Source organism: Paralichthys olivaceus, chromosome 23, assembly GCF_024713975.1.
Source record: "Paralichthys olivaceus isolate ysfri-2021 chromosome 23, ASM2471397v2, whole genome shotgun sequence".
NCBI classification, from domain to species: Eukaryota; Metazoa; Chordata; class Actinopteri; order Pleuronectiformes; family Paralichthyidae; genus Paralichthys; species Paralichthys olivaceus.
The window spans coordinates 11,400,977-11,425,704 of NC_091115.1; the positions used below are offsets into that span (position 1 = coordinate 11,400,977).

General features: G+C 42.6%; 1 protein-coding gene across 3 annotated transcripts in view; it reads right to left on the bottom strand.

Annotated features, from left to right (window-relative positions):
• The window catches only part of tafa5a (TAFA chemokine like family member 5a), a 205,997-nt gene that overhangs the window by 112,639 nt on the left and 68,630 nt on the right, over window positions 1-24,728 (bottom strand). Inside the window, exon 1 of one of the 3 annotated variants that reach the window (XR_011240184.1) lies at window positions 19,576-20,405. The exons of 1 other annotated variant lie outside the window; for it this stretch is intronic. Coding sequence is in view for 1 of the 2 variants with exons in the window: in XM_069520119.1 (XP_069376220.1) it covers window positions 19,576-19,687 (112 nt within the window). In the remaining variant the exon portion in view is untranslated. Of the gene's footprint in view, window positions 1-19,575; window positions 20,423-24,728 lie in introns of those variants that run through there. One more of the 3 variants, XM_069520119.1, reaches the window with a different exon arrangement.

Genomic DNA, 24,728 nt, shown 5'->3' on the forward strand with positions numbered 1-24,728 from the left:
AAGCTTTCGTGAGAGAAAATGGCAAAAAGGGAATGAGGGATGAGATGGTGGAGGGACGGAAAAACACAAGGATAAAATGAATGAAAAGTAACCACCCATATCACCTGCAGCAAAACAGTCACCCTGTTATTTACGTCCACATAAACCAAGCACCTGAAACTACAGCGTTTATATTTCACAAAGTCTGCCGGTTTATTCACATGCCAAAAATATCTTGGGTGCTTTGAGAGAATTTTGTTTTTCATCCTGACCTCGCTCCTGTTCAGCTCGGGTAAAGCCTGTTCGCAGCTTGTTGTCTCCGAGAGCAGCGACTTTGCGTGCCTCAGGCTTCAGAAAGACCCCTATACATTCCACCTACGCTCTCCCAAGGGACCCACTTATGGGCCTTTTTATTTAATACAATGAGGTGTGTTGCATGTGTGTGTACGTGTGTGCGTCTACTTGAAGGGAACAAAGAGCGTGAGTAAACTGCTGTGGGAGCTTGTGGGTGTGTATACACAGAGGAAGTGTTTGCATTGAGGGGGTTGCATCTAGTCTGTGTGCGCATCTTCCCGCCAGTGCTTCCATTTCCTTCTGCAGCATGTATAGCACTCGTGAGAGGCTCGATCTGCCTTCCTTGCTGTGTGGGCCGTATGCCCGGTCGCTGTCAGTCAAGGTAACCTGATACACGTGTGTGTGTGTGTGAGTTAAAGACCAGCTAAGCACTCACAAGGGGCAGCCTGGCATGAACACAGCAAGTAAACACAAGGTCTCCTGCTCGCTCAAAGGGCTCTTCACAGCTTGGGTGTCGACTTTAGATCAGCCTCTTTTTTCTTTTTTTTTTTTGCTTCTTTTAAATGATGCAATCATTAATAATGTGACTCGTATTTCTGTCATATCACTGACCACAGCTTTGTGAAGCTACATGTATGTGAATTCTCCTCAATCTGCACCAGCCCTGACACAGGATTCACACATTAGAGATACTCGACAGGAAAACAGAACTGTTTGATTCTGAGAGAAAATTGCAGCCTGGGCCACAGTCAATTCCACGTAGCTCTTGCATTGATGCTTGGTGGTTAAAGTGCCTGATGTATGGTGCTGGTATGATCATCGTAATGACATCATAATTAATTAATCAATATAAAAATCTTTAACGAGAGAGAGTTTGCTTCACTGATCCAATCATAGTGTACAGGTATCACTAGACTCCGCCTCCTCCTCCTGCAGCAGCAGCACCACTGCTGAAGAAACACCTGAAATGACTGCTGAGACTTAGTACACTCTGCAAGTACATTTACTTTAAATACTTTAAATACATTTAAAAGCAGGTATTCACTTACAGTTGCTCAAGTAGAAAAGTCAATGTGGTATTTTAACTTGAGGACATTTTTGTCTATTTATTTCTACATTTACTTATGTGAAGTGTTTGAGAATACTTCCTGCACCACTACTTAAAACTGAAACCATGGAAAGTGGAGATCTGTTTTTTTCTTCACACATGACACAAGTGACACCATTAAACGTTTTGCTGTGGGCTATACATGTGTTTACCCTCTGCTAGCACTTTTTTTTCCTCATTTTAGTGCCGAAGCCTACACAGGCACACTCACAATGCACATGTGCTGCACATACAATACAAGGCATATAATATATACACTCTAGCACTTACAGTTAGCATGCACTACCAGACAGTGGCTCTTTGACTGCTACACCCTGGAGCCAGCGTTGCATTTTTGGCAGCGCTGGTGGTCCCATCCCACTTTTCCTCTTTACAACATCTAGGGCTATTCAATAAAGAAGCTTCAGGGAGCTCAGAGGAGCAGTAGAGAGAGAGAGAGAGAGACAAAAAATAGAGTGAGCATTCAATTCTGCCTGAATTACGCCAGGGTTTGTGCGCTTACCCTGATAAAAGAACAGAATCTATGGCTTATTTAAAGGCCGCTGCATCATGCTCAGATCCGTCTTTCAACAAACAGGACCTAAATTTTGCATGCCCACGAGGGAGCTGCGCTTTACAGAGGAGCATGGTACGTTGTTAAGTTTAATATCCGGTGTTGTCGGGATGTCTGGTTGATTTGCGAGGCCTATATTGCTGGAGCTACAGTGGGGACAGTAACCGTCTGAAGTGGAGCAGGGGCTGGTGGAGTGCGTGTCCTTGTGCAAAGGTCACATCTTTCCACTGAGATGTCCCTTTACTCCCATTTAGTCGATGAAATTTCAAGTCAAGTTTTGTTCTGAGCACAGTCTGTTAATTTCAAACATCAGATTTCCGGCCTTTTGATTGAATTAAGGAATGATGTCTCGTAGTGAAAAGGAAGGGATTACCGACGCAGTGGGAACGAGCCACAGAGTGACGACAACTGGCGTCTTCTTTGTGGAAATCTGGCGAGCAGCAGGACATTTTAAGTTGTAATTTAAGCTTTTAAAGAGGACGCAGCAGAGCTTAAAAAAAACAACTAACACAAAGACAAACCAGATAAACGAAAAAGATGTAACAATAGACACAAAGAAAATCACACAAACACACATTATATCCAGTGATCTTCTTATGTTAATTCTATCTCCTCATGTCTCACCTGTTCCACAAATAAAAAGGGGAAAAGAGAAAGTGAAAGAGGAGGAAAAGGAGGAGGAGGAGGGATAAAACACTGAAGAGCTGCTCTTTACTATTAAAAGGACAAAAAGGAAAACAGCTCTCTTCCAAACAGTTTACATTAGGTGGCCTGTGCACCAACAGTGATGTATACTGGTGGACCTTGCATTTAATTAAGCAGATCCCCTCAGCCTGTTTTTTTTCCATCCAGCAGCCAGCATAATGATTTCATATACACCATGATATCATCTGCTTAATGTGCTATTTTACCATACAGTTAAAGCTGGGCGATAAATCTGGCTGTGCTCTCCATTAATAGATGCAGGGGCCTCGCTGAATAATGTGTGCATTAGATTAGCAACACTACAGAAGTGAACCACCGTGGAGAGAGAAATACTCCACGTTAATCTCTCGTGGTGGCTCCCGAGGGGCGAGAACTTAGTGGCCCTTCCCATGGCTGTAGGTGCAGGGCAGAGGAGAGGTGTGTGTGTGTAAATGGGATGGAGAAAAAGATTAAAAGATGGAGGGGAAAGTGCGTGTATTCGAAGGCGCAGTCACGCGTAAGCCTCTGATAATTCAATTCAGTTACAAAATTCATCCATATGCTCTCCAGCAAGGAGCACAATTCACTCCCTCGCACAATGCCATAGGTTAGAATTCATTTTCAAACGCGTCAACACATTCACGACTAAATCTACACACTAAAAGATCGGCACTCGAGAACCCTCCGCCGCAGTCCGTCCCCTCGTTTCCTTTTTAACGCGCTCCTGTTCCCTGATTTCCAGCACGTGAGGAGACATTTGAGGTGACCTCGTTACGGAGGACGACAATACAACAAAAGAACGTGGTTATGAAATCAAGAAATTCTAGTTCCACATTCCCGGCCATTCATCTCCCTGAAATAGTAAGAAGAGGAGTCATTATTTGCTACCCTCTCTCCACTATCTTATGAATTTGCATACTCTGCATATATGGATGAGTGTATGTGTGTGTGAATACTCTGGTTTAGCTATACCTGTGGGGACTATCACTAAGCCTGTAGCTGGGGTTAAATGTGGAGTTCAGGTTTAGGTTAATGTAAATCTCTAGAATACGTATGTGATTTAAAACAATGTCCTTATAAAAATAGCCAAGCCGACATGTGTGTGAGTGTGTGTGAAGGATGAAGACAATGAGCAAACGAACAATAGAAAGAAAAAAAATAATTGTGTGTCAGAAAATGCGTCTGATTGTGTAAATGAACATGTGTATGAATAAATATAAATATATATACACTGTATATGTGTGTGTGTGTTTGTACCATGTGGGTGTTCAAGAGAGAAAGTTGAAGTGTAAAACATTTTAACATTTTAAGAGACAAATAGTTTATTATTAAAATAGTTGTCAGAAGTTAACTATTAATGAACATGCAGCACATTCAAGTCTGTAGCACAACTTCATGCTGATTGATAAACGTCAGCCGAATGATAAACATGGGTTCAGATTAACGTGAAAGGAAAAGTAATCCCTTTGTAGGTTTGACTGTATAAAAGCTCATATATATTCATATCAGTGCTAATAAAAGTGATTCCCTGGATGTATTTTTAAAGATGTAATGAAACAACTGCAAAAGAAATGTTAAAGAGCCACTGAAGGAACAGAAAGCAACAAGACAGGAAGCTCAAAGGAAAAACAAAAAAACAAAACAAATCAAAGCCTCAAACATGTGGCTCCGCTCATAAATTCAATAAAATAAAAGAATAAATTCAGATGGACGACCTGACAGCTCCCCAAAAGTGAAGCCAATACATCTTCATTGCCCCTAGTGGCTGCCTGCAGTATGGGTCATAAATATAGGTATAGCTCCTTTTTGTTGTCAAATGGGACATGGACCAAACTAAAAGGTGAAAATAAACGTCAAAGAATTTGTTTTAAATATCTACATTTTACTGTAAGTCTGGTTTTAATTAACAAGGTGAAACGTCATGATTGACAGCCGAGTCTGACTCTGCAGCTCTATCCCCATCCTGCAGACTCTGGCTTTCAATGTGCAAGACGGCAGCCTTCTTTTCTGGAATATTTTGGCTTCATTTCTGTGTAGTGGGAGGAAGTGGAGGCACGTCATCCATCTTAATGTACATTGCTTGATTCTGAGAGTTTGCTCAAATTGAATTTACAAATCTCTTTCTGTAAATAAAGTGTTCATACAAGTGTGTGGGATTATTTGGTTCTCTAGTTATGTTGCTTTTAATGTATTTAATAAGTTCATTTACAGCAGCTAACAAATAATACAATATTTTAGCATTTCAGGAAAGTTGAAGCAACAAAATGAAGCTGCTGTCTCGTCACATATGAAACAGCAACAGCTGATGGCTGGTGATGACACAGTGCGTCAACAGGAAATGGAAAACCAGTCTCTCCCCCCTCACCCCCCCTCCACTTTTTGTCTCTCCCTTGGGTTCTGCTCAGAATCATGTGTCACTCACACGAGAATTTGAGCGTAACTTTTCGTAAGATATCAGATGGACCTCTTTATGAGACTGTGCTGCGCTCTGACAGTGTGTGTGTGCGTGTGTGTGTGCGCTCGTGCAGACGCTCACTGTGTATTGAGATGCTGACTGAGTATGATCCCGCAAAACGTCTCCCTCCCCTCCCGGAGCCTCTGAATGCAAATATGAAGTACGACATCGCCCAAGGATTTGTTAATTAGCTTGCCGACATCTGTCCTCTCAATGCATGATGGGATTAGGATACACACAAAAAATAACGCCCATCGTCTGATCACCACCTCACCGCAACAGCACCCGTAACAACAGATGTCAACTCTACCTCCACCCCCACCTACATCGCTCAGAGGAAGAAAAAAAAGAAGTAATTTTTTATGTGATCCTTGTTTAATTGATGTTAGCATGTTGTTGAATAATTCATTTCTTTCTCCAGGAGAGAACTGTACGGTGATAATCTGTGTGTATGTGCGTGTAGGTGGCTGTGACAGAGGGGCTGTATCTACTTTGATGTGAAACTCATATGCCGCTTGTTAGGTCCTCCATGAGCCAATGGGAATTGATGAAATGATAACTTTTGCTCTTACGGAATGATCATAGATGTGATTAAGTTGTACGAGACAAACCCTACAGGAGATGAAGAGAGGGGGCGAAATGGCGCGTTGTTCCCCTCTATTCATTCTTCTGCTAGAAGCTTTAGGTGCACGGGGCTGGATGAAGGTCTTGCCAGACGTTGACAAATGAAGTAATTACATTTATGTGAGTGTATAGGATTGATTCATCAAGCAACACTCGCTTTGGAGAGCTTCTGATTTAATTGGGGAGCTGGCGACACATGCGTCTTCCTTCTGATAACAGATCATTTTTTGACAAAATGAAATCACATCCTTAATATTATGTGCAGAAGTCAATGCAGCCAAGAACTGCTGAGGTACAATTTTAAACTATACCTATGACAATAATTCTTCCATTTGGGAGACACAAGAGAAATGTTGTTTGTTCATTAGCATGTGTGCGACATGATATAAAGTAAAAACACCTCATCAATGAGATTTCAGCTGTGTATGCAGATAAATTATTAATTGATAAGTGTGCAACTATTTCAAAAAATCCATTTACCCAAATCATGGATATAATAACTCATTTACTCATTAATCCCTAATGCAACCTTTTCTGCTGATATGCCACAGCAAACACATTTGATGTGCTGCACTACACTGTTAATGATTACGATAAAGAATACTTTTTAATGAACATATTGCAAAATAAATTAATGCTCATATTGAACAAGCCGGCAAAGCAGTCACTGCAGGTGCCTTTCATTTGTTTTCTCTGCTGGAAACAGAAAGTATTTGCGCCTAAACAATAAATGTAGCAGAGCGAAAAGCACATCACCCTCTGAAATGTAACCAGAATTTTTTTTCAGCCTCATCATGTCAGGGACTCAACATTGTGAAAGTAAATTTGCAGGAGTGCGGGACATGATCCCCAGTTTCACAGCGTGTTGTGTGCCGACCATCCCAGCAGAAATGTAATTTCAAAGAGACAGGGTTGCCTTGCGATATGTAGCCATGCTGGAAATTTGGAGTTAATTCGCAGAGTATTGATATGTCTCCCTCGAAGATTTCTGCCTTCACCCCAACAGGGTGGAGGTAAATGAAATTTTGTTTGTGGCACTTAAACGATTAAAAAGAAGATGCTTTACAAAATCAACTTTCTCTTTCAGACACTGAGCTGCTGTTAGACCTTTTTCCTATTAAGAGCCATTTCAACTTTTACAACATTCTTCAAAGGCGATACAAAAGTGTTCACCACATGCAGTATATCACACTAATCACTCTAATGATAGGAAGTGGTTCTCTTAGACAAGCCGCCTGATGGCAGATGGTAGTGGTGATGATGATCACAGTTGTTTGTAACCAAAACAATTCGGCCCAAACACTTCCTCACCTTTGGTCGTGCCATGCATGGCTTGCAAAGACTAATTCTGTATCAAAATAGGTGATGATGCCACACACAAAAATGGCTCATTGTGCAGTATTTGTTACGTTTCTTTCACACAAACGGACAGTTTGGAACAAATTTACTTTGTCTGGTTACAAAACAAAATACTCCTTCTGAAGTTTTGCCTAAGATTTAAGTTACAGCTTCTTAGCTATTAGATTACAAAACGGGCCTAAATGAAAAAAAGGCGGTCTTGTGAGAGCTGTTTGTTAGGCATCCAAATTCTGTCAAGAAATAGTATTTGGTTTTTATCCAAATGAGTTTGTCCATAAAGTTAATTCAGTTTAGCTGCATATTTCTAGCTGTAAATACACTTGAGATGGGCCTTTTCATCACTGAGTCCACATTCCTGCAAACTAGTCAATCCAGACTTCCTTTACTTCTAAAAAAAAGTAATACATTGATAGTTTCTCTTAGAATGTGCAACATTTGACATTTACTTTAGCTTTCTTTACAGTTGCCATGTTGCTTGTTAGCAGTGACAAGTATCAGTGATGCAATGTTTCCTTCGCTCTGACCATGATCTGACAGCTGACAGTGAGCAGGGACCTATCTGTAGTTCATGTTTAGCCTCTTTTCCACTGGTTCGAGGGCTCACTAACATCTGTCTGAAATGGGAACAGATACAATCCCCATTCACTCCTGGGCCAAATGATTCTGCAGAAGACTCTGATCAGCAGTGATGGAAACCTGTCACTCAGGCTAACGGTCTTATGCACATCTCTCATACGTGGCTTTGAGGCCAGAGGTTGACTCGCTCTAGAGAAACTAAAACATGCTGTCAAAAGGGATTATTACTTATGTAGGACTAAGAGAAATCTCAACTTTCAACAAAACTATCAAAATGGCCTGATTCCAAAGGGTAGGTTAAAAAAAATAATATTTGTTTAGAATTCGAGTGATGTGACCCTGCAGATTTATGTTTCTGCTGAGAACAAGTGATACTGAAGATAAATGAGTGGCGGAGCATCATTGACCTTCCACATATATTTCCCTGACATATTCACACAGTTGATTTTATAAGAGATGCTACTGAAATTATGTAGATTGTATCTTTTTCAGACAATAATTACAGAGGACGTTCTGGTTTTTTGCCCGAGGCAGGATAGTGTTCTCTTCAAAGATCTGCATTCCAATATCAGATCATATTATCAGAGGGAAAATGTGTCAGTTTCACAAATGACACCATGCTCCCGTAAGCAGCCACTTATACCATTTGAAGACATTACAAGATGATATCATGCATGGGTAGAAAAGGATGAAATCAAAAGAAGTGATGATCTGATTTTTATCTGAAAACGACTCCCAGTGATGTGTAAATGCAGTTCTCCGCATGAAATATGGGGTTTGCCTGAAATTGTGTGTTAAATTGCACAGAGGGTATTATCCGACAGTTTAATTCACAAAAGATTGCATTTGCATGAATTTCCCTGATTGTGTCATATGCACATCACATGTTGTTGCCTATAGGGTCCCTGCTGAGAAGCCATAATGAGCTCTTCAACCCTGAAGAGGCAGGCATAACTCACATGTTCTGCTGTCACAGTGACAATGGAGGGGTTTATCACTGCCAAAGGCTCAAGGAGGGAGAGGGTTTGAGAGGGGAACACTGGGGAGATTGCGGAAAATACTGTGTACAAAGAGAAACTGATATAGCAAGAGAGCATGAAAGAAATAAGTAAAATGTCCTCCGGCCTGCCACGCATGCAGAACCAGGGCATGTTTCACTATGTGGAGTATCAGCTGGAATTACACTGCTGCAGCTCGCTGAGCTCTTTCAGGCGACATTTCTTACTGTGTCCCCTGCAGCAGCACTAACCTTCAGTCCAACCCCTCTGCTTTCTAACACTGCTTCTTCTGGATTTCTCTCCTGCATCTACTCCTCCATTCCTGCATGCTGATCGTCTCACCCTCAGACTGTGTTAGAAGGCTTGACGGGTGACATAAGGCTCAAAAGCCCCTGGCCCGAACTGGTATTATCATTCGTCTCGAGTGATCAGATCACTGGTGGACAGCTCTAAGTACGTCAGTGCACACCGGGCGATGAATGTATCTTCACATGTGTCTCGACTGACCGTATGGGATTGGATCTAAAATCTCTGCACTATATGCAAATAAACATATCCTCTATCTTCGTCTCTGCAGGCCTGGTACACAGCAAATGGCCAATACATTCACACTGCCATGAACGGAGGACTTAATACACAGTATGAAGAGTTTACTTTTCTTAACAGTAGGACTGTTACATTTACATGCAACACAATTGACTTTAAAAAAAGTAAACACACTTCGTCCAAATTAAGATAAAATCTTGTGGTGAGACTTTGTTAAAGCTCTGAGAGCAGCTAAAGCTGTAACAGATCAGCTCAGCTACTCCCTTCATCTGACTTCCTCATCTCTTCCCCAGCGTCAGCCTCCTCCTCCAGTGTTCTCTCTCTCTGCTTCTGAAGTGTGAGCTCAGGCTTATCCAGTTCAAGCATTTTTAATCTCAACTTTCTCCTGAAACACCCTCATTTCAAAGAGAAACTTCCACAAGCGACCTTAGCAGAGTTTTTGAGTCTTGATGCAACAATAAACTTGTTGCTAATTATAGTCTACGGAGCAGATTTCTCACAAACTTTACCACATTTATCAAAATAATTGTTTTATTTTTTAAGTATGACTGTAAAAAGATTCAATATTAAGTTTGGCTTTATGTATTTGTGTTATATATAAGAATAGTTAAGTAATGTGCAGTCGTGTATCTATACTTATTATTTGGAGTGAATAGTTTGTATGAATTTGGATGAGTTCAAGTGTTGTGTGTGATAAGGGCATTATAAGCTTGGCTTCAGCCTAAACATATTTTGACAAATAAATCTATGAATCTAAAATACAAACATACCTGTCAATGATTCTTAAATAGGGGTACGCAGGAAATTATAAAATTATAAATGGATATGTCATGATGACAGTGAGAGAAATATAGTTAAAGTGAGGAGAGATTTACTAGTAGGTAAACAGCTAAATATTTCATGAGTTCATACACTACTCAGCTAACTATTCAAGCTAATGGCCAGGATAACAGAAATGGTAATTGAGGTCATATGACAGAAATAGCAGGTACCGTAATGGATATTGGCTAAAGTGGCCAGTCCTGAAATACTATTGTTAATTAGCCAAAAGTACGCCACTCTTGCGATAAATGCCTTGTCTTCACTAGTGCAGATACTTTTTGAATTTTAAAAAAATACATCAGTGTCCCAACGAGAACACATTAACAACTGTTCACACTCAAACAAAAATGCCAGGCCAGTAGAGGGCGATACAATCTACGTCAATGATCCATCAAATACCAGAGAACATTGTAAGCATGCTCAGTGAGCTTATTCTCTTATCGCTCATAAAAAGCAACATATGGTTAATGTGAAGTAAACAGTGATTTAATCATTTCCAAAACGCTCAGTTTCACATGTACACACATGCACAAAGGAAATCTGGACTTTGGAAATCTCAGTCTTAGTCACTTGAAACCCGTTTGCATGCAGACGAGGCTTAAATGAAGATCTGCATGTGGACAGGGTTAAGATTAAGATTAAATGAGGAGACGTAATGTAAAGATTCAAAGTCACGGGTGAATGGAAGGTAAATGGGGCAGTTTAAAAACATACATACATATATTTAAATTATTCAGCTGATCCATATTATGTATGCATGTATTCAGTGATACATTTCGAGTCATTCGATTAGTGACTCTGTGGTGGATGCTCTTCTGGAAGTATTGAGGTTACTGGCTCGTTCGTCGTGGTTGTTTTTTTCCGTTAAAGCAGGACGGATATTGTCATCGTCCTCTGGGCTGCGCAGGGTCACAAATATAATCTTTACTGTATATCCCTCTTACTCTCGACAACAGCGGCTCAAGGTTTCTTCATACCAAACTGGTTGTTGGACCAGCAGCAACAGGTTGAGTGAAATGCAATTTCCATATCAATTATGACTGGTGTCAGCAGGTTAGGTTGAGGAGAGAGAGGGAGGGGGAGAAAGGGAAGAGAAAAAGAGAAAAGAAAAGGAGATAGAGAGAGAGAGAAAATAAGAAAAAAGAGACTTTTGTATGAACACGTTATTTAACCCGAGCCATTCAAATTGAGGGGGATAGAAATGCACCTTGTGGCACAGAGCCAAAGCAGACAGACCCTCTGTCTGTCCGTCTTTCTGTCTCTCTCTAACAAACCTTGAAATGGTGCCGAATCCTGGCCATCTCTAACATGTTGGTGCAGACAGAGTGCAGCTGTCACTTTGGCCATAAATGCCCAGCCCATTCATCTTCCAGAAACATTAACATTGAATCGTGGTTGTCAGCATGCATTTCAACAGGGCCTTGATGCAGAGGTGGTGTGGCTGACAAGCTGCCATCCAGGGAGGGATGGGAGGATGAGAGAAGGGAGGAAAAGGACTGAGAGATGGAATGAGGGGAGGCCCTCAAGGCCCCATAACAAGTTCTCGAGAGTTGAGCCGGTGAAACTTTCTGCTGCCATTATCTTGTTAAGTGCGCGAGTCATTGAAGGACACCAGACGATTGATTGAGTGAACTTGACTTCAGCACAATTTCCTCCCCATGGCGACATGTATCAACCAGGCCACAGGTCCCTATATTCTGCAGCTTAACTACCTCTCAGGCCTCCCACTGTGACAAATGGCTTCTGTCTCTTCTAATGTAATATTTGTTTCTACTTCTGAGAGCCTCTCGGCTACTCCGCGCCGAGTCTGTCTGCCGACTGCTTCATTGTGTTAGCCGACTTTATTCCCAAACTGGCTGTCAATTGGTGGACCGTCTGAGTGTTCTCGTCTGTCTGTCTTTTGTCTCATTGCCTGCACCATCCTTTTTTTCTTTTCTTCCTCTCCAAAGTTCTTGCGACTGCTCCCTCATCAACCCTTTCCTCTGTCTGTCTCGCACTCGCCATCTCTCTGCCTCCCTCGTGCACTCCGTCTGCCTCTCCTCCCTCTCCGACTCTCTCTCCCATTGCCTCTCTTCCATCCCACTCCTTCTTTTCCTTTCTCTGCCTCCCCCCCAATCCACTTTACCGCCGTGTCTTTGCTCCAGATGCTAGCTGTCTCAGCTCCGTGGGCCGCGTCTCAGTGATGGGCCCCTCCAGGAATTCAAAGCACCATTCTGGCATTTTCTTCCAAGCAATTGCTTTCTTGCAGTAATAAAGGGGGGAGTAGCTTTAGCATGTCTCTGTGAATGAGCTTCTTGGCCCTAGGCAAAATAAGCACAAGTGTACATCAGTGAATCCTCTTGAGGCAGGAGCACACCGTGAGCCTCTGTCCAGATTTTGACCCAATTAGGCCTCCTCAAACAATTTACAGGATTGGACTTAAAACAACTTACCATTAATCAATTTTTCTTTGTCAAAGTCCCAAGTTCTGTCGCACTACTTTTATTTTAATGAGAAAAAGCTGAACTACGTTGCCAGTGTAGAGCTGGACACACAAATATTTGCATGCCCCAATGGCAGCCAGGCAATTATACACAAACAGCCCTTTTCTTTGACTGTGACCTGTTGAGCACCACAGCCAAACACCACTTACAATATGATATGTAAATATTATACATGCAGTTTTAAAGGTAGTTAACATTGATACCAAATTAATTCACGACCAGACACGGAGCGTTTAAGGTGCAATTAGCCATGGTGGCGGATACGAAGATACTTTGCCTAACTGCAAACTCCAAACGCTTCACAATTTGTTTTCACATTAAGTAAATGTCACAGCATATTAGCATGCTATTACAGCATACATGTTTTTCGCTCAGCGGGGTCTGGTTACACAAGGTGCAGCAGGAGATGACTGAGGATCAGAGGAGGAGAAGAAGATGGAGGAGGTGACGTGTTGGAAAAAGTGCAATCGGCGAGACGGAGAAGCTGCTTTTAATGCAACTGTTACTGCGTCTTAGCATAAACAAGTGCACCAACTGTTGTGACTGTTAACAGTTGAGGCCATGAAGCAGCTGTGGAGAAACAGGCAGTGTGCTGGTTCACTGCAGATCCAGCTGTGGAGGAAAACAGGCGATGCTGACCTGATGAAGTGAAAAGACAAAGACAAGGAAGAAAAAAAGAAAACTACTTTGACTGCCTCTTCGCCAGGATAGATATTGTTTGAATCCTCAGCACATGTATGCGCAAACTTTATGTGGACACGCTCTTTGCCACAACACATTACACATCCTTCAGCAAGGAGTTTCTCTATAATAATAGCGTAAGCAAGAAGCAGACACTTTCTGGAGCGGCAGCAGTTAGAATGGGTCGTCCACTATCCAGAGGGTCAGTAGTTTGATCCCAACCTCTACTAGTCTGCCGAAGTGTGCTTAGGAAAGGCACAGAACCTCAACTAAAACACTAAATAAAGGCCATAGACCATTTGCTTTGGGGCTGTACAGTCTTGTGAAACTAGCTACCAAACTAATGAAGTGATACGAGGCAACAGTCTGTGCTATTTAGTGATAGGTGGATGAAGCCGTGAAAGTGAGGTCACGTTTTGTACGTGTTCTGCCAATCATGAGTTTTTAGTTTGGTCCATGCTCCATCCTTTAACATGGAGGAGGAAGGGCTTATAGTCTATACTGTAGCCTGCTACAAGGTAGTGATTGAGAAAAGTTGGACTCAGCGGTCAGAGTTTGGATGTTTTAATTTTTTGTGAGCACGGGTTAGCTGCTTATTATTGTGTCTACAGCTATGGGAGCAGCTCCATGAGGCCACAGTTGGGATATGCAGTGCTTTGAGCTCAATGCTAACAGGCTGACGTTGAGCAGGTACTCCGGTGATCTTTATGTCCGTTCAGCACGTTAGTCTCATGTACTGGCAACTATATGTACAAATAATTCTTTTAACTTAAACCATTAAATATTCTTCATTGGCTGAATAAGCAGAAGAGCTTCCTGCACTCACAGTACGTTAACCTCCCCAACCTCCCACCTGCTTTAAAAGCTTATTAAAACACTGCAAAAGACTCAGAGACAAAGAGACTTGTGTGTTCCACCTTTACTAATTAGCACCAAACACAAAAGTGCAGCTCTGGCTGATGAAAATGTCATTAGTCTAGCAGCAATTTCATCAGAAAACAAAGCACCAACTAAATGAACACACTAACCTGGTGATGGCATGAGATGAAATGGAAAGATTGGAAAAAAATATCTGGAAAAACACCAAACTACTGGTGGTGATAGAAGAAAAGATCAGGGGGTCGCCGAAGGTAGCAGAATATGTTATTTGGAAAGGCACGATAGACTGATGTTGCTAACTTGTAACAAGTTTAGGAAAATTCAAGGTGAAACAGCAAAGTCCTTATGCAGTATAACAGATGTTATTTGTAAGAAAAAATATGGAAATGTGGTTTGGAAACTAAGCAATCTACTTGTCAAATGTAGCACTATATGTCACCTGGGGAAAGGGTCCCTGGTTTGGTGTAATTGCCTTTCCACAGCTCAGAGTCTGCAAACATCCACACATTTTTTTAAACTTATGGGATGATAAATGCCTATTGCCTCGCAGTGAACCACATGTCTGAAAATCACAATCAACAAACATTATCTTTATTCTAAAAGGTTCTATTTGCCAGACAAACCATGCAGCGGCGGGGTTGACACACGAGCACAGGCTGCACGAAAAAACACATCGCCTGTGGCCACACCGCCATCTCCCATTTAATGTCAATGGGTGCATGCGCTCCCTGAAAATGATCCCATCGCTGCTTAATATTTCATGCCGCACGTTGCAAAATTCTTAATATTCCTCCCTTGCCTTACCAAAGTTGACGCTTTCCATCTGTGGCGCACGCCCCCACTCCCCACTCCCCTGCTTTAAATGGTACTCATCATGGTGTTTAAATTTTACAAAGCCGCCTTCTAAAAAGCTGTTCAAATATGCATGTGGTCTCTGGCCCCATTTCCGGGGGTCCATAATGTGGCTCTTGGCTCTCTCAGTGGAAAACTCAACAAGTTGACTCCCTTTATGAATTTACGTCCCCAGGCCATCGGCAGCCATTTCTGTTGCTTCCTGACAGTGGCTCTTCTCTACGTCTCCCTCCCTGCAGAGGAAGACGCCCCAGGCTATGCTGAAAATAGGATAAGATATTCAAATATGTGCATGTGTTCACCTACAAGTTCTTGCGTTTTTTTGAGGTCAGCCGAGTCCCCCCCCTTTTTTTTCTCTTTTGGCTGGTAAATCAGATCAGCCTCGCAAGGTTCTCAGACATCCCCAGCAGAAATTTGCATATGTGTGCATGCACGCGAGTGCGTAAAAGCCTCCTCGTGTCACTACCTATGCGAGACTAAGTGTTCCGAGCTCTTAGGGCGATGAGGTGAGACGCCTGGGCGGGTCGCACCATCCTTTTCTCCGCGGATGCCCCCGAGCCGCAGTTCTCAGTAACAGTCAGGAATCCATCGATTGCAGCCGCAGAACAACAGCGACTCATAAACAAACAGGCAGAGGGAAACGCAGGGGACCACACTGAGAGACGGTGTGATCTGATGGGAGCAGTTTCAAGCAGCTGTGGAAAGCCTCGGCCCTCTAACAGAAGTGTGTGTGTGCATGCATATGTGTGTGTGTGTGTGTGTGTGTGTGTGTGTGTGTGTCCGACCTTTCTGCATTCTTTAAATCTGTGTCCTCGCAGGGTGACCTTCATGTATGTGCAAGTAGGTCATGGCTGTTTGCATTTTTCTGTGTGACCCTGAACAACGGTTTTGATGCAGTTGTGTGCACGAGAGAAACCTGCTTCTGATGTTATGTTCATTCATATCTCTCGTGTTTGCCCCTGAGCGTTTATATCAGTCGGAAGGCCAGACTGAATCAGCATTTTCAAAAGCAACATTTCTGACTAAGGGACTTGTAACTGACCCCTTCCCTTGTTTTTATTTCTCCTCCATCAATTTCTTAACCTCCCCTTCTCCTCCCCCTTACTCATCTTTCTCCCCTCATCTCTCCTTCTTTTTGTCTCTGTTTGCAGTTCAACCCCAGACCACAGCCGTGCCACGCTCCTCCGCTATCCAAAGCTAAGATTTGCATACTGATTAGCTAGCCTTGTAGGATCGCCTTCCTCCGAGCTCACATGCGGAGCCACATCCTCATGAATACATAATAGCACCGTCAGCAAACAAATGCACGGCCGAGAGCTTCCAGAGGAGGGAGCTGGTGCACAGATTTTTTTTTATTTTTTATTATTTTATTTATGTCTCTCGTTTGTAATCTAATCAGAGGACACTGGAATATTCTGCTGTTATTCCTGCAGCAGCTCGTGGTCGGAGCAGTTAAACTGTTGAGCTGTTTATCTTATCCTCTCTCTCTCTCTCGCTCTCTCTCTCTGCTTCGTTCTGATACTTTTCAGTTTCTCTCTCTACTTTTTCCTCTTTCTCCCTCTCGACTGCGGCTCCACTCTCTACCTATTTGCCTTTCGCCAGCTCTCCTCTCCATCCATTCCCCCCTTTCCCTCTGCTTCACCCTCTCTCTCTCCGCAACATTTCCCTGTCTGTCTCTCTCCCCTTCAATCTCGCCCTCGTCTGAAGGGCCTGAGAAGGGACGGCAGATCGTGTGAAGTTGGATGTTGATTCTACACGACAGGCACCATATGAGTCATAGCCATAATCACAGAGCTCCCCTCAGCCCCCAAACCTCACCCCCATCCCCCCACCTTTGACTGCTACAACACAGCGGCACTGCAAAGTTAAAATTGTCCTTGGTTACAAACGATTGCTCAAGCAGTGCATGCCATGCATGTGGATTTCTACAGCTTGTACAGTATTTACTTTTTCACCTCCGCAATTCAGCCGTTCAGGTGAGAAGCACTTAAATCTTCATGATAAAAACCTCATGAACCAGAAGAAACGTGCGAGATGGACATGTTTATGAAAAAAAAAGCCATGTGCATGTGAAAATACTGTATGTGAATATATGTATGTACTACAAAATAGAGCCAGTTTAGTACACATACTGTTGGTTTGGTCTCTATGAAAACATTCATAGATAGCAAAGGAAGAATATAGTGCAGTATACACAATACTAACGGTTCAGATAATGATATAAATCCAAATGTATTGATGTCATGTGAGGGAATACAAGAAAATGTGGTGGAACTAATCCGATTAACTGATTAGTTGATCAACAGAAATTTAATTAACAACTATAAATCAATGTATAAGCAAGACGTGACAAGGATTAGACAGCTTCCTCTTCTGAAATGGGAGACTGTGTTTCTTCTCTTTGGCTTAAATGAAAGTAAATTCAAAATATTTGTGTTTTGGATGGTTTGATGGACACAGGAAAACACGTTTGATGAGCACTTGAGCTCCAACTAAGTCACCAATATTAATTGACTGGTTTCTGATGTCTTTAGACCAAGAGGTTAATCAGTGGACCAATAATCAATGACAACAATCATTAGTCGTAGCCCTAAATTATAGAGACCTTAGCATATTAGGATTTTACAGCATTTAACCATTTCAGTATGGGTGGAAAAATGTAAAAGTGAAAGTTGTCCAAATATGTGAAACTCATCATATTGAGAGAAGAGAAGATGATATAAAAGCAGAGAAGTGAAGATGATAAAAAAGAAGAGAAGTGAAGATGGTGTAAAAGAAGAGAAGGGAAGAAAATGTGATATAAGAGAAGAGAAGAGAAATTGCACAAGAGGACAAGCAAAGCAAAAGAAAATGGATGGGGGGGGGGGTATTTGAAAGGAGAAATGCTACAAAGAAAGAAAAAATATGTGGTAAAACTGGCCATAAAATGGAGATAAAGGCTGACCGCAACATCAAAGAACACAAGAACAAAGTAGAGGGCGAGATAAATATGAATAGAGCACAAAACTGAGACGGGCGTGGACGAGGAAGGTCAGACGAAATGGAAATGGATGAGAGGAAACGAGAAGCTAAAAGAGGAAGAGAGAGCGGTGGAATCTTCTGAGCTGAGAGTCGGAATGATCGGAGATTTATCAGCATGAGAGACCACCAGCTATGAGTAAAGAAAGAGCTGAAAGGGAGGAAATAGCAGAGAGGAGGCCTTGGGGGGAGTTTGGTTTAAAAGACAAATAGTGGTAACATTAGAGAAAGACATGCATAAATCATGTTATCTTCTACAAACACGACATGGTGCCAAACAATTCTGAGCAAAATGGGCAGAGGAGGGAATACACGAAATAATAGAATCACTATAAATCGCTCACATTATTAAGTACCAGAGGGGGTGAGGTGTTGCTGGGTAGGGGGTCGAGCTCCTTGGTAGTGGGGGGGAAGAGGGGGGTTGTTCAAAGACTGCTGACTGAAACAAACATCCAAGCAACATTGATTGGACACAAGCAGGAGATCAATCGACATGGCCGGAGGCACCATCAAAGAAGAAAAAGACCCCCCTATCTAGAAGCTTTCACCCTTATAAACCAAACCCCTCCATTGATTAACCCGGGGCCTGTGTGATTACAGAGAAAACTCAATCTTCGCTCCATTGTAGAAGGAAAAAGAAAGAGAGAGAAAGAGGCTAGGGCCACTGTGGACGCTACATGAAGAAAAACTCCAGAAAAATTATCGTGTAATGAAATCTGTCCATTTTTCCTACAACAGCGGCATGGCTAATGTGCTCGAAGACAAGATTATTACATTAATCATTAGCTCGGCAGCTAATGAAATAGCCCGGTTTTCTTTTTTTCTTTTTTTAATGAGTTTATCATGGCCATTGCACATAGCCTTTCTTTTTTGTCACACATAGCAGACTGGAGCGCCATGTGCCAGCTGGATTTCTCCTCATAAGTGACTCAGACGAGAAGGGGAGCGAGGGACGGAAGGTGTGAGAGAGCGAGGGAAACAAGGAACGGAGAGACGCACGGCCAGGGGAGAAGATACATCTTGTGTGTGTGTGTGTGTGTTTGCATCCAATTTCCTATTAAGGTTAACCTCAGGCTATACTTTTGCTTCATGTATATCCTTTAAATATATATATGTGTGTGTGTGTGTGTGTGTTCCAGCATCTTAAACCAGTATTGAGTGCAGAGACAATATGACAGATGCATGACTACCTGACCCCCAGTAAGTCAGTCTGACAGTCACACAGCCCTCAGGTGTGTGTGTGTGTGTGTGTGTGTGTGTGTGTATCTGAGAGAAAAAGAGAAGTCATGTGAGACTTAATTAGGCCTCTGGTCAGCTATGGTTTATCCCACAATTCAAATAAAGTGTTTTTCACCAACCAATTAAAATATTTTTGCTCTGCTCTGCTCTGCTCATCTGCTCGTGCCTTTCTCAACCCCTGTGTGTGTGTGTGTGCGCGCGTGTGTGCCTTTTCCAATAACAGTTGAGAAAAAGAAGAACATGACACGTAGACAACTAGAGGGATCAATAGACTCAGAGCGATTGCTGATATCAATGGCACAATTCTGCGCTCTGCGCGTCGCCACATGACACGGTCACCCGCTGCGCAGCGGAATCTGCCTCCGACGCGTCCAAATGCCGATATGAGTGACCAACAAAACGAGAGAGAAAGCGTCCGCACTTACCGCAGTAGAGAACAAGCAGCGCTGTCAGAAGCACCACAGCCCAGAAAGTTGACGACGTCCTCGGCCACCGACTGGCATCTTTGCGCCTTGCCAACCTTGACACCGGAGCCATTGAACATACACGGAGCGCTTCCTCTTTAAACAGACGACAAATAAAAAAGCAAAGATGGTAATCTCACAATCCAGCTCGGCCTCTCACTGTGCTCATACCTCCGCGAGTAATCCAACAAAAAGACGAGTCAAGATCGAGCAACTGAGGGGGAAAGCAGCGGTGATCTCATCCGGTTTGCCTGTGCGTAAAAGAAAAGGGTCACATCTTCCTTAAGAATCCCAGCATGGGAATCAACCCAGTGGTTTTCTTTTTAGAAACACAAGTTGGTTAACGTGCCTTCAGTTGTCCCAAAGTGTGTTCACCTCTATTCACGTCCTATATTTGAGGAGGGGCGGGGGGGACGCACGGGGCACCGGTGCCTGGAGATGGAGTTAATGCTCAAAGTGTTCAATCATCTATACCGCAGCGTCGTAAAAGCTTCCTTTCACCTGTGGTAGGTTTCCACGATCCTCTCCAACCTCAGCAGCCCCAACGGCATAGTCCAAAGACCCGGGGAGGAAAAATACACGAGGTCCTAAAAAAATCCGCCTGGGTGGATGGATGCATGGATGAATGAGGGCTTGGGTCGTGAAAAGAAAGCAGAGGAGAAAAAAGTCCCTTCTAGTTTTGGGCACGAAGTAGACGAGGAGATCAGTGTGTGCTCGCAAGAGGGAAAAAAGGGAGGATGGAGAATGGATGCGTGGAGAAGGTGGGAGAGAGGAGCGAGCGGAAAAGTGCGCACCGTGCGACTCCAAGTGATTTTGTCCAAAGTGGAAAGGTTCAGATAATCGATATTACGTCAGCAATAAGCCACTCGAAGTCGCGGTTTGCAGCGATGCCACAGCGGCTTGGTGTTGTTACAGCGGAGGAATCATTTTGCAGCGTGGAAATCGTTGTGAATCACGATTTACAGCGTCTTGATATTGATGTTGGTTTGATTTCTGGATCAATAGATATTGAGTGACATCTCCCCACGAGCAAAATATCTTCTTTCAGAAACAGACATGATTCACACACATTCATTTAACAATAATAACAGTGATTTTTCATTATATTGGACTAATTATATGATCAGTATTCAAATATTTTTACAACATATACAGAGGGAGAAGTGTGGCTACATATCCTGCATGTGTCTCTGGATATGTTTATTTCCATTTTGAGCACTGTAATGTTTTCATATATTCATTCCTTCAACAGAGGTTTTGCAATAGAGTAAATTATGTTGCCTTCTGTTATGGGGTATGCTGTATCACACTGCAGGGCAGTGGTTGGATTTTATTGTAACCAGTCTGACAGAGCTTAAATATGAAAATTACACAACTGTTTCTGAACTCTCTCTCTTCTCTCTCCCCTTCTCTCTCTCTCTTCCCATTGTTTCTACACCCACCTCTCCTCTCTCTCCTATTTTCTCAGTTCATTCCAACTGGCCACCCAAACTGTAAACAGCGTTGCAAATAAACAACAGTTAAATGACCTCATTTCAAGTAGAACTTGAATGCCAGGGTTTACAGACACTTGGATGAAACCACAGGAGCAGTATGGACCAATTTTGTGGTTTGTTTGTGTTGTTTTTTTTGTGTTTGAAGGAGTGGTCACCATTCACTTCAATTACATTGGATTTTTCCGCAACACTGATTATCCTGAAACTCCAAAAGTGTTTTGTGGACTTCCCCCACCGTTCCATCTGCATAGTGGTGAGTAGATGAGTGAATTTTAATTATTTGGTGAACTATCCCTTTAATTTAATATTATGATCTACACTTTTACTTAGGTAAGATTTATTTCAAATATTCTATGTATTTTTTTTAACCTATAATCAAGTACTTCTACAGTGTAGTAGTGTAACTGCACTTCAACACATAGCTGGACGCCTCTCCCTCCACAGTAGAGTGTTGGTCCGTGGACTGAGCCGCTGGGCTATCAGCCACAGCACAGTGGAGCCAGGAGCTTCAGCACCACGGACAGCGCCAGCACCAGCTTTGAGGACAGCATAACAGAGAGCCGGTACCATGGACAGCTCCGCGTCCTGACGGCTCAGCCCACACACTGGAGCTGCAGCACCACGGACAGCGCCAAGCACCGACCCCATCGCCCCCGACAGGACGGAGCCCGCGTCCCAGCAGCCCCGGCTCCTCAGCACCAGCTCCACTGAGCGCTCTACACTCTGGCTGCACCCGTCAAAGCTGGAGCTGGCTCCGTCCTGCTGGCAGTGTGGCTCTGGGGGGGGGGGGGGGGGGGGGCTCTGTGCATTCAACTCAGCATACCCTGCCATGCATACTAAACCTAAATCCTGTGTCCTCACTGTCCCGGGGCTCTCCAGGGAACAAACAGACCTCAGTCATTAGACAAGCCAGAAATAGTGCGCTTCCATCGGAGCTAATTGAGCTGACCTATCTTTTCCAAGTTCCTTGATAGAGAGATTACAAGTTATCCCTGTTGAGCCTTGCTATACAGTAATGTGCACTAGGCTAGAGTTCTTATAAAAAAATAGCCTGTAAACCACAATGGGGTTGTTAAATAGCTAATTGGGGTATTTATCCCTATCAGTTCTTGTAAAGAAGGAGGTAATTGCTCTATTTGGTTACTTGTGTTAGCTACAATGTGAAGAGCGGACATTTCTCTGCAAAATCATCAGCGTCCATGTAACCAATGGCATCTAGTGTTATCTGCCTTGTGATATATTTGATGGAAAGGCCAGACCATGAATTTCTTTGGAGGCGGTATCCAATTATTCTGACAAACTCAATTTTGAGCCTCTGAACAAATTAAACAACATAAGTAAGTCAGCATGCAGCACCGTAGCTTCAACCAAGCTACCAATCTGACAGACTTCATGACAGAGGCTAACATACAAAAAGGCGAATGACCGAAATGTCACGTACAACGATAGATAGGGGGAAGGTGAAGTGGGAGACACAAAGTTATAAGGAGGGCTCCCCCAAAAGTTGACACAGGGGTACAGGGCTTTATCGCACGTCCCACATTGACAGTGCAGCCCTGTACATGCCAGATAATAACTATGTAGCTACAAAGATTTTGTATTATTATTAAAAGTAGGGCAGTGCTCGCTCTGATGTTCACCTGGCCTGTGTTACTGCTCCTTCAGAATTATTCCTTGTCATTAGTGAGTCTTCCTCAAACAGTTACAAAGTACTGTCACTTTTTATGTTTGTGTGCTGGAAGTTGTGTGCAGAGCTTTTTATAAACTGTCTCTGGTGCATAAACTGACTTTGCTATATTACTGTTCACATGTGTGGTTTTAAATATGTTTGAATGGTTCCGTGAACTTACATTTTTCATACTTGCATGTCGGCTATTTCAGAGGTCTGTTGTGCAACACAGATCTTCAGACCCAAGTTCACAACTTTTCAAAATAAAAGCTCTATAATTCAGCTTGATATACAGCATTACAACGACAAAATGAAAATTGTGCCTTTACTTTAAAGACAATTTGCCAAAGAGGAAGTGATTCTATAAATGTTGTTGCCAGGACTAAGATCATTGTCTTGACACATGTGAGTGTCTACATCAGCCCGATATGGTGAAATAAAAATAATCAAACCATCAAAATGATCTGACAGTAATTATGACCCACCCAGTTGCTGACCACTGCCGTAGTTTATCTGAGGACGTAGACGAAGACATGTTTAACCCGGTTCACAGACTGACAGCTAGCACACTGCCCCACCTTCACTCACTGCTACAGAGCGCTGTTTGCCTGTTCATACAAATTGTATTAATACTGAACATATCACGTGTCCAAATCTGACAAAATTTAGAATAAGCACGACACACGTGTGAAGCCTATTAGATGAATAAGTCTAGATATATGTGTTTCACATCCAGACAGACAGACGTTTGTGTTACATCCCATCACCCTCTCTCCCTTCATGCCTCTTTTCTCCTTCTTTGTTGCAGGGCTGATCTAATGTGTACACACCATTACAGCCCTGCTCGCACTGGCATGTTTCCGCCTGCATGCTGTTGTGTCAGTGACTGTGGCACGGACTGTACAATGAGGCCAAAGTCCCATTGGCACGCAAACAAATACACATACACACAAACCTAAACATGTACACACTGACACGCTTTGAATGTAAATGAAGCAATTGAGCACATATATTCCCACTTGGATGTAATACTGAAGCTGTGCCCTACATGTTTTACTTTTATATAACATTTTTAAAACTCCGAACGGAACGAAGCACACAAAGCATGAAAAGCTGAGTCAGACATTGCTATTTTAGAGGGTGTTACCTTCCCTTCAAAGGTTTCAGAGTCGCACAGAAAGATACTGCCTGATGCACATTTTTTATTTTGGCTCTGAACCATAATAACATAAGTTCTTATTCTCTCTCAACATGAAGTTCTGATGACTCTTTGTGTTCACTGCTGCATATAGTGCTCAGGTCTGGCCTATGTCTGAGTTCAAATGGATTCGACAAATATCTGAAGAGTTTAAATGGCATTTTAAAATGTGGATGGGGGTTTCAAATGAAATATCTGTGAGTGTCTGCCAAGTGAAACAGCTTTGAGACATTACATAAAACACGTCTGTGGTAGAAATATGATCCCCAGTCTTAGCAGTGCGTCTCTGTAGATGAGACTGGTAAAAGCATCAGCTGCAGAGAAAGCAGTGAATGATATCTGTAAGTGATGTAGCACAGACAAACCAAGCAAGGAAGGCTGCTCTGTTGTTCTTTCTTGTTTACTTGATGCTTAATGATGCTTTTAAAAGAGAGACGGTTTCCAAAGCTAATGTCCACGCTTGAATTTAATACCCATGCTTTTACACAATGTGTAAACACAGCAAATTGAATCTGCAGATGGCGAATCAAAGTAATAAATTGATGTAAGAAAAAAAATGAAACACCTTCAATATTTCAGAAATAATCTTTGTTCCTTAATTCACTAGGACTGTGACTTCTGGGCACTGGAATCTATTGTGAAACACAAATGCCAGGCACAGTTGAAACTCCCTTGAGGTGTGACTCCCTCCAGATTGCAAGATTTATGCCTAGACGGCACATGTACGAAAGTTAAAAACTTGAAAAACTGT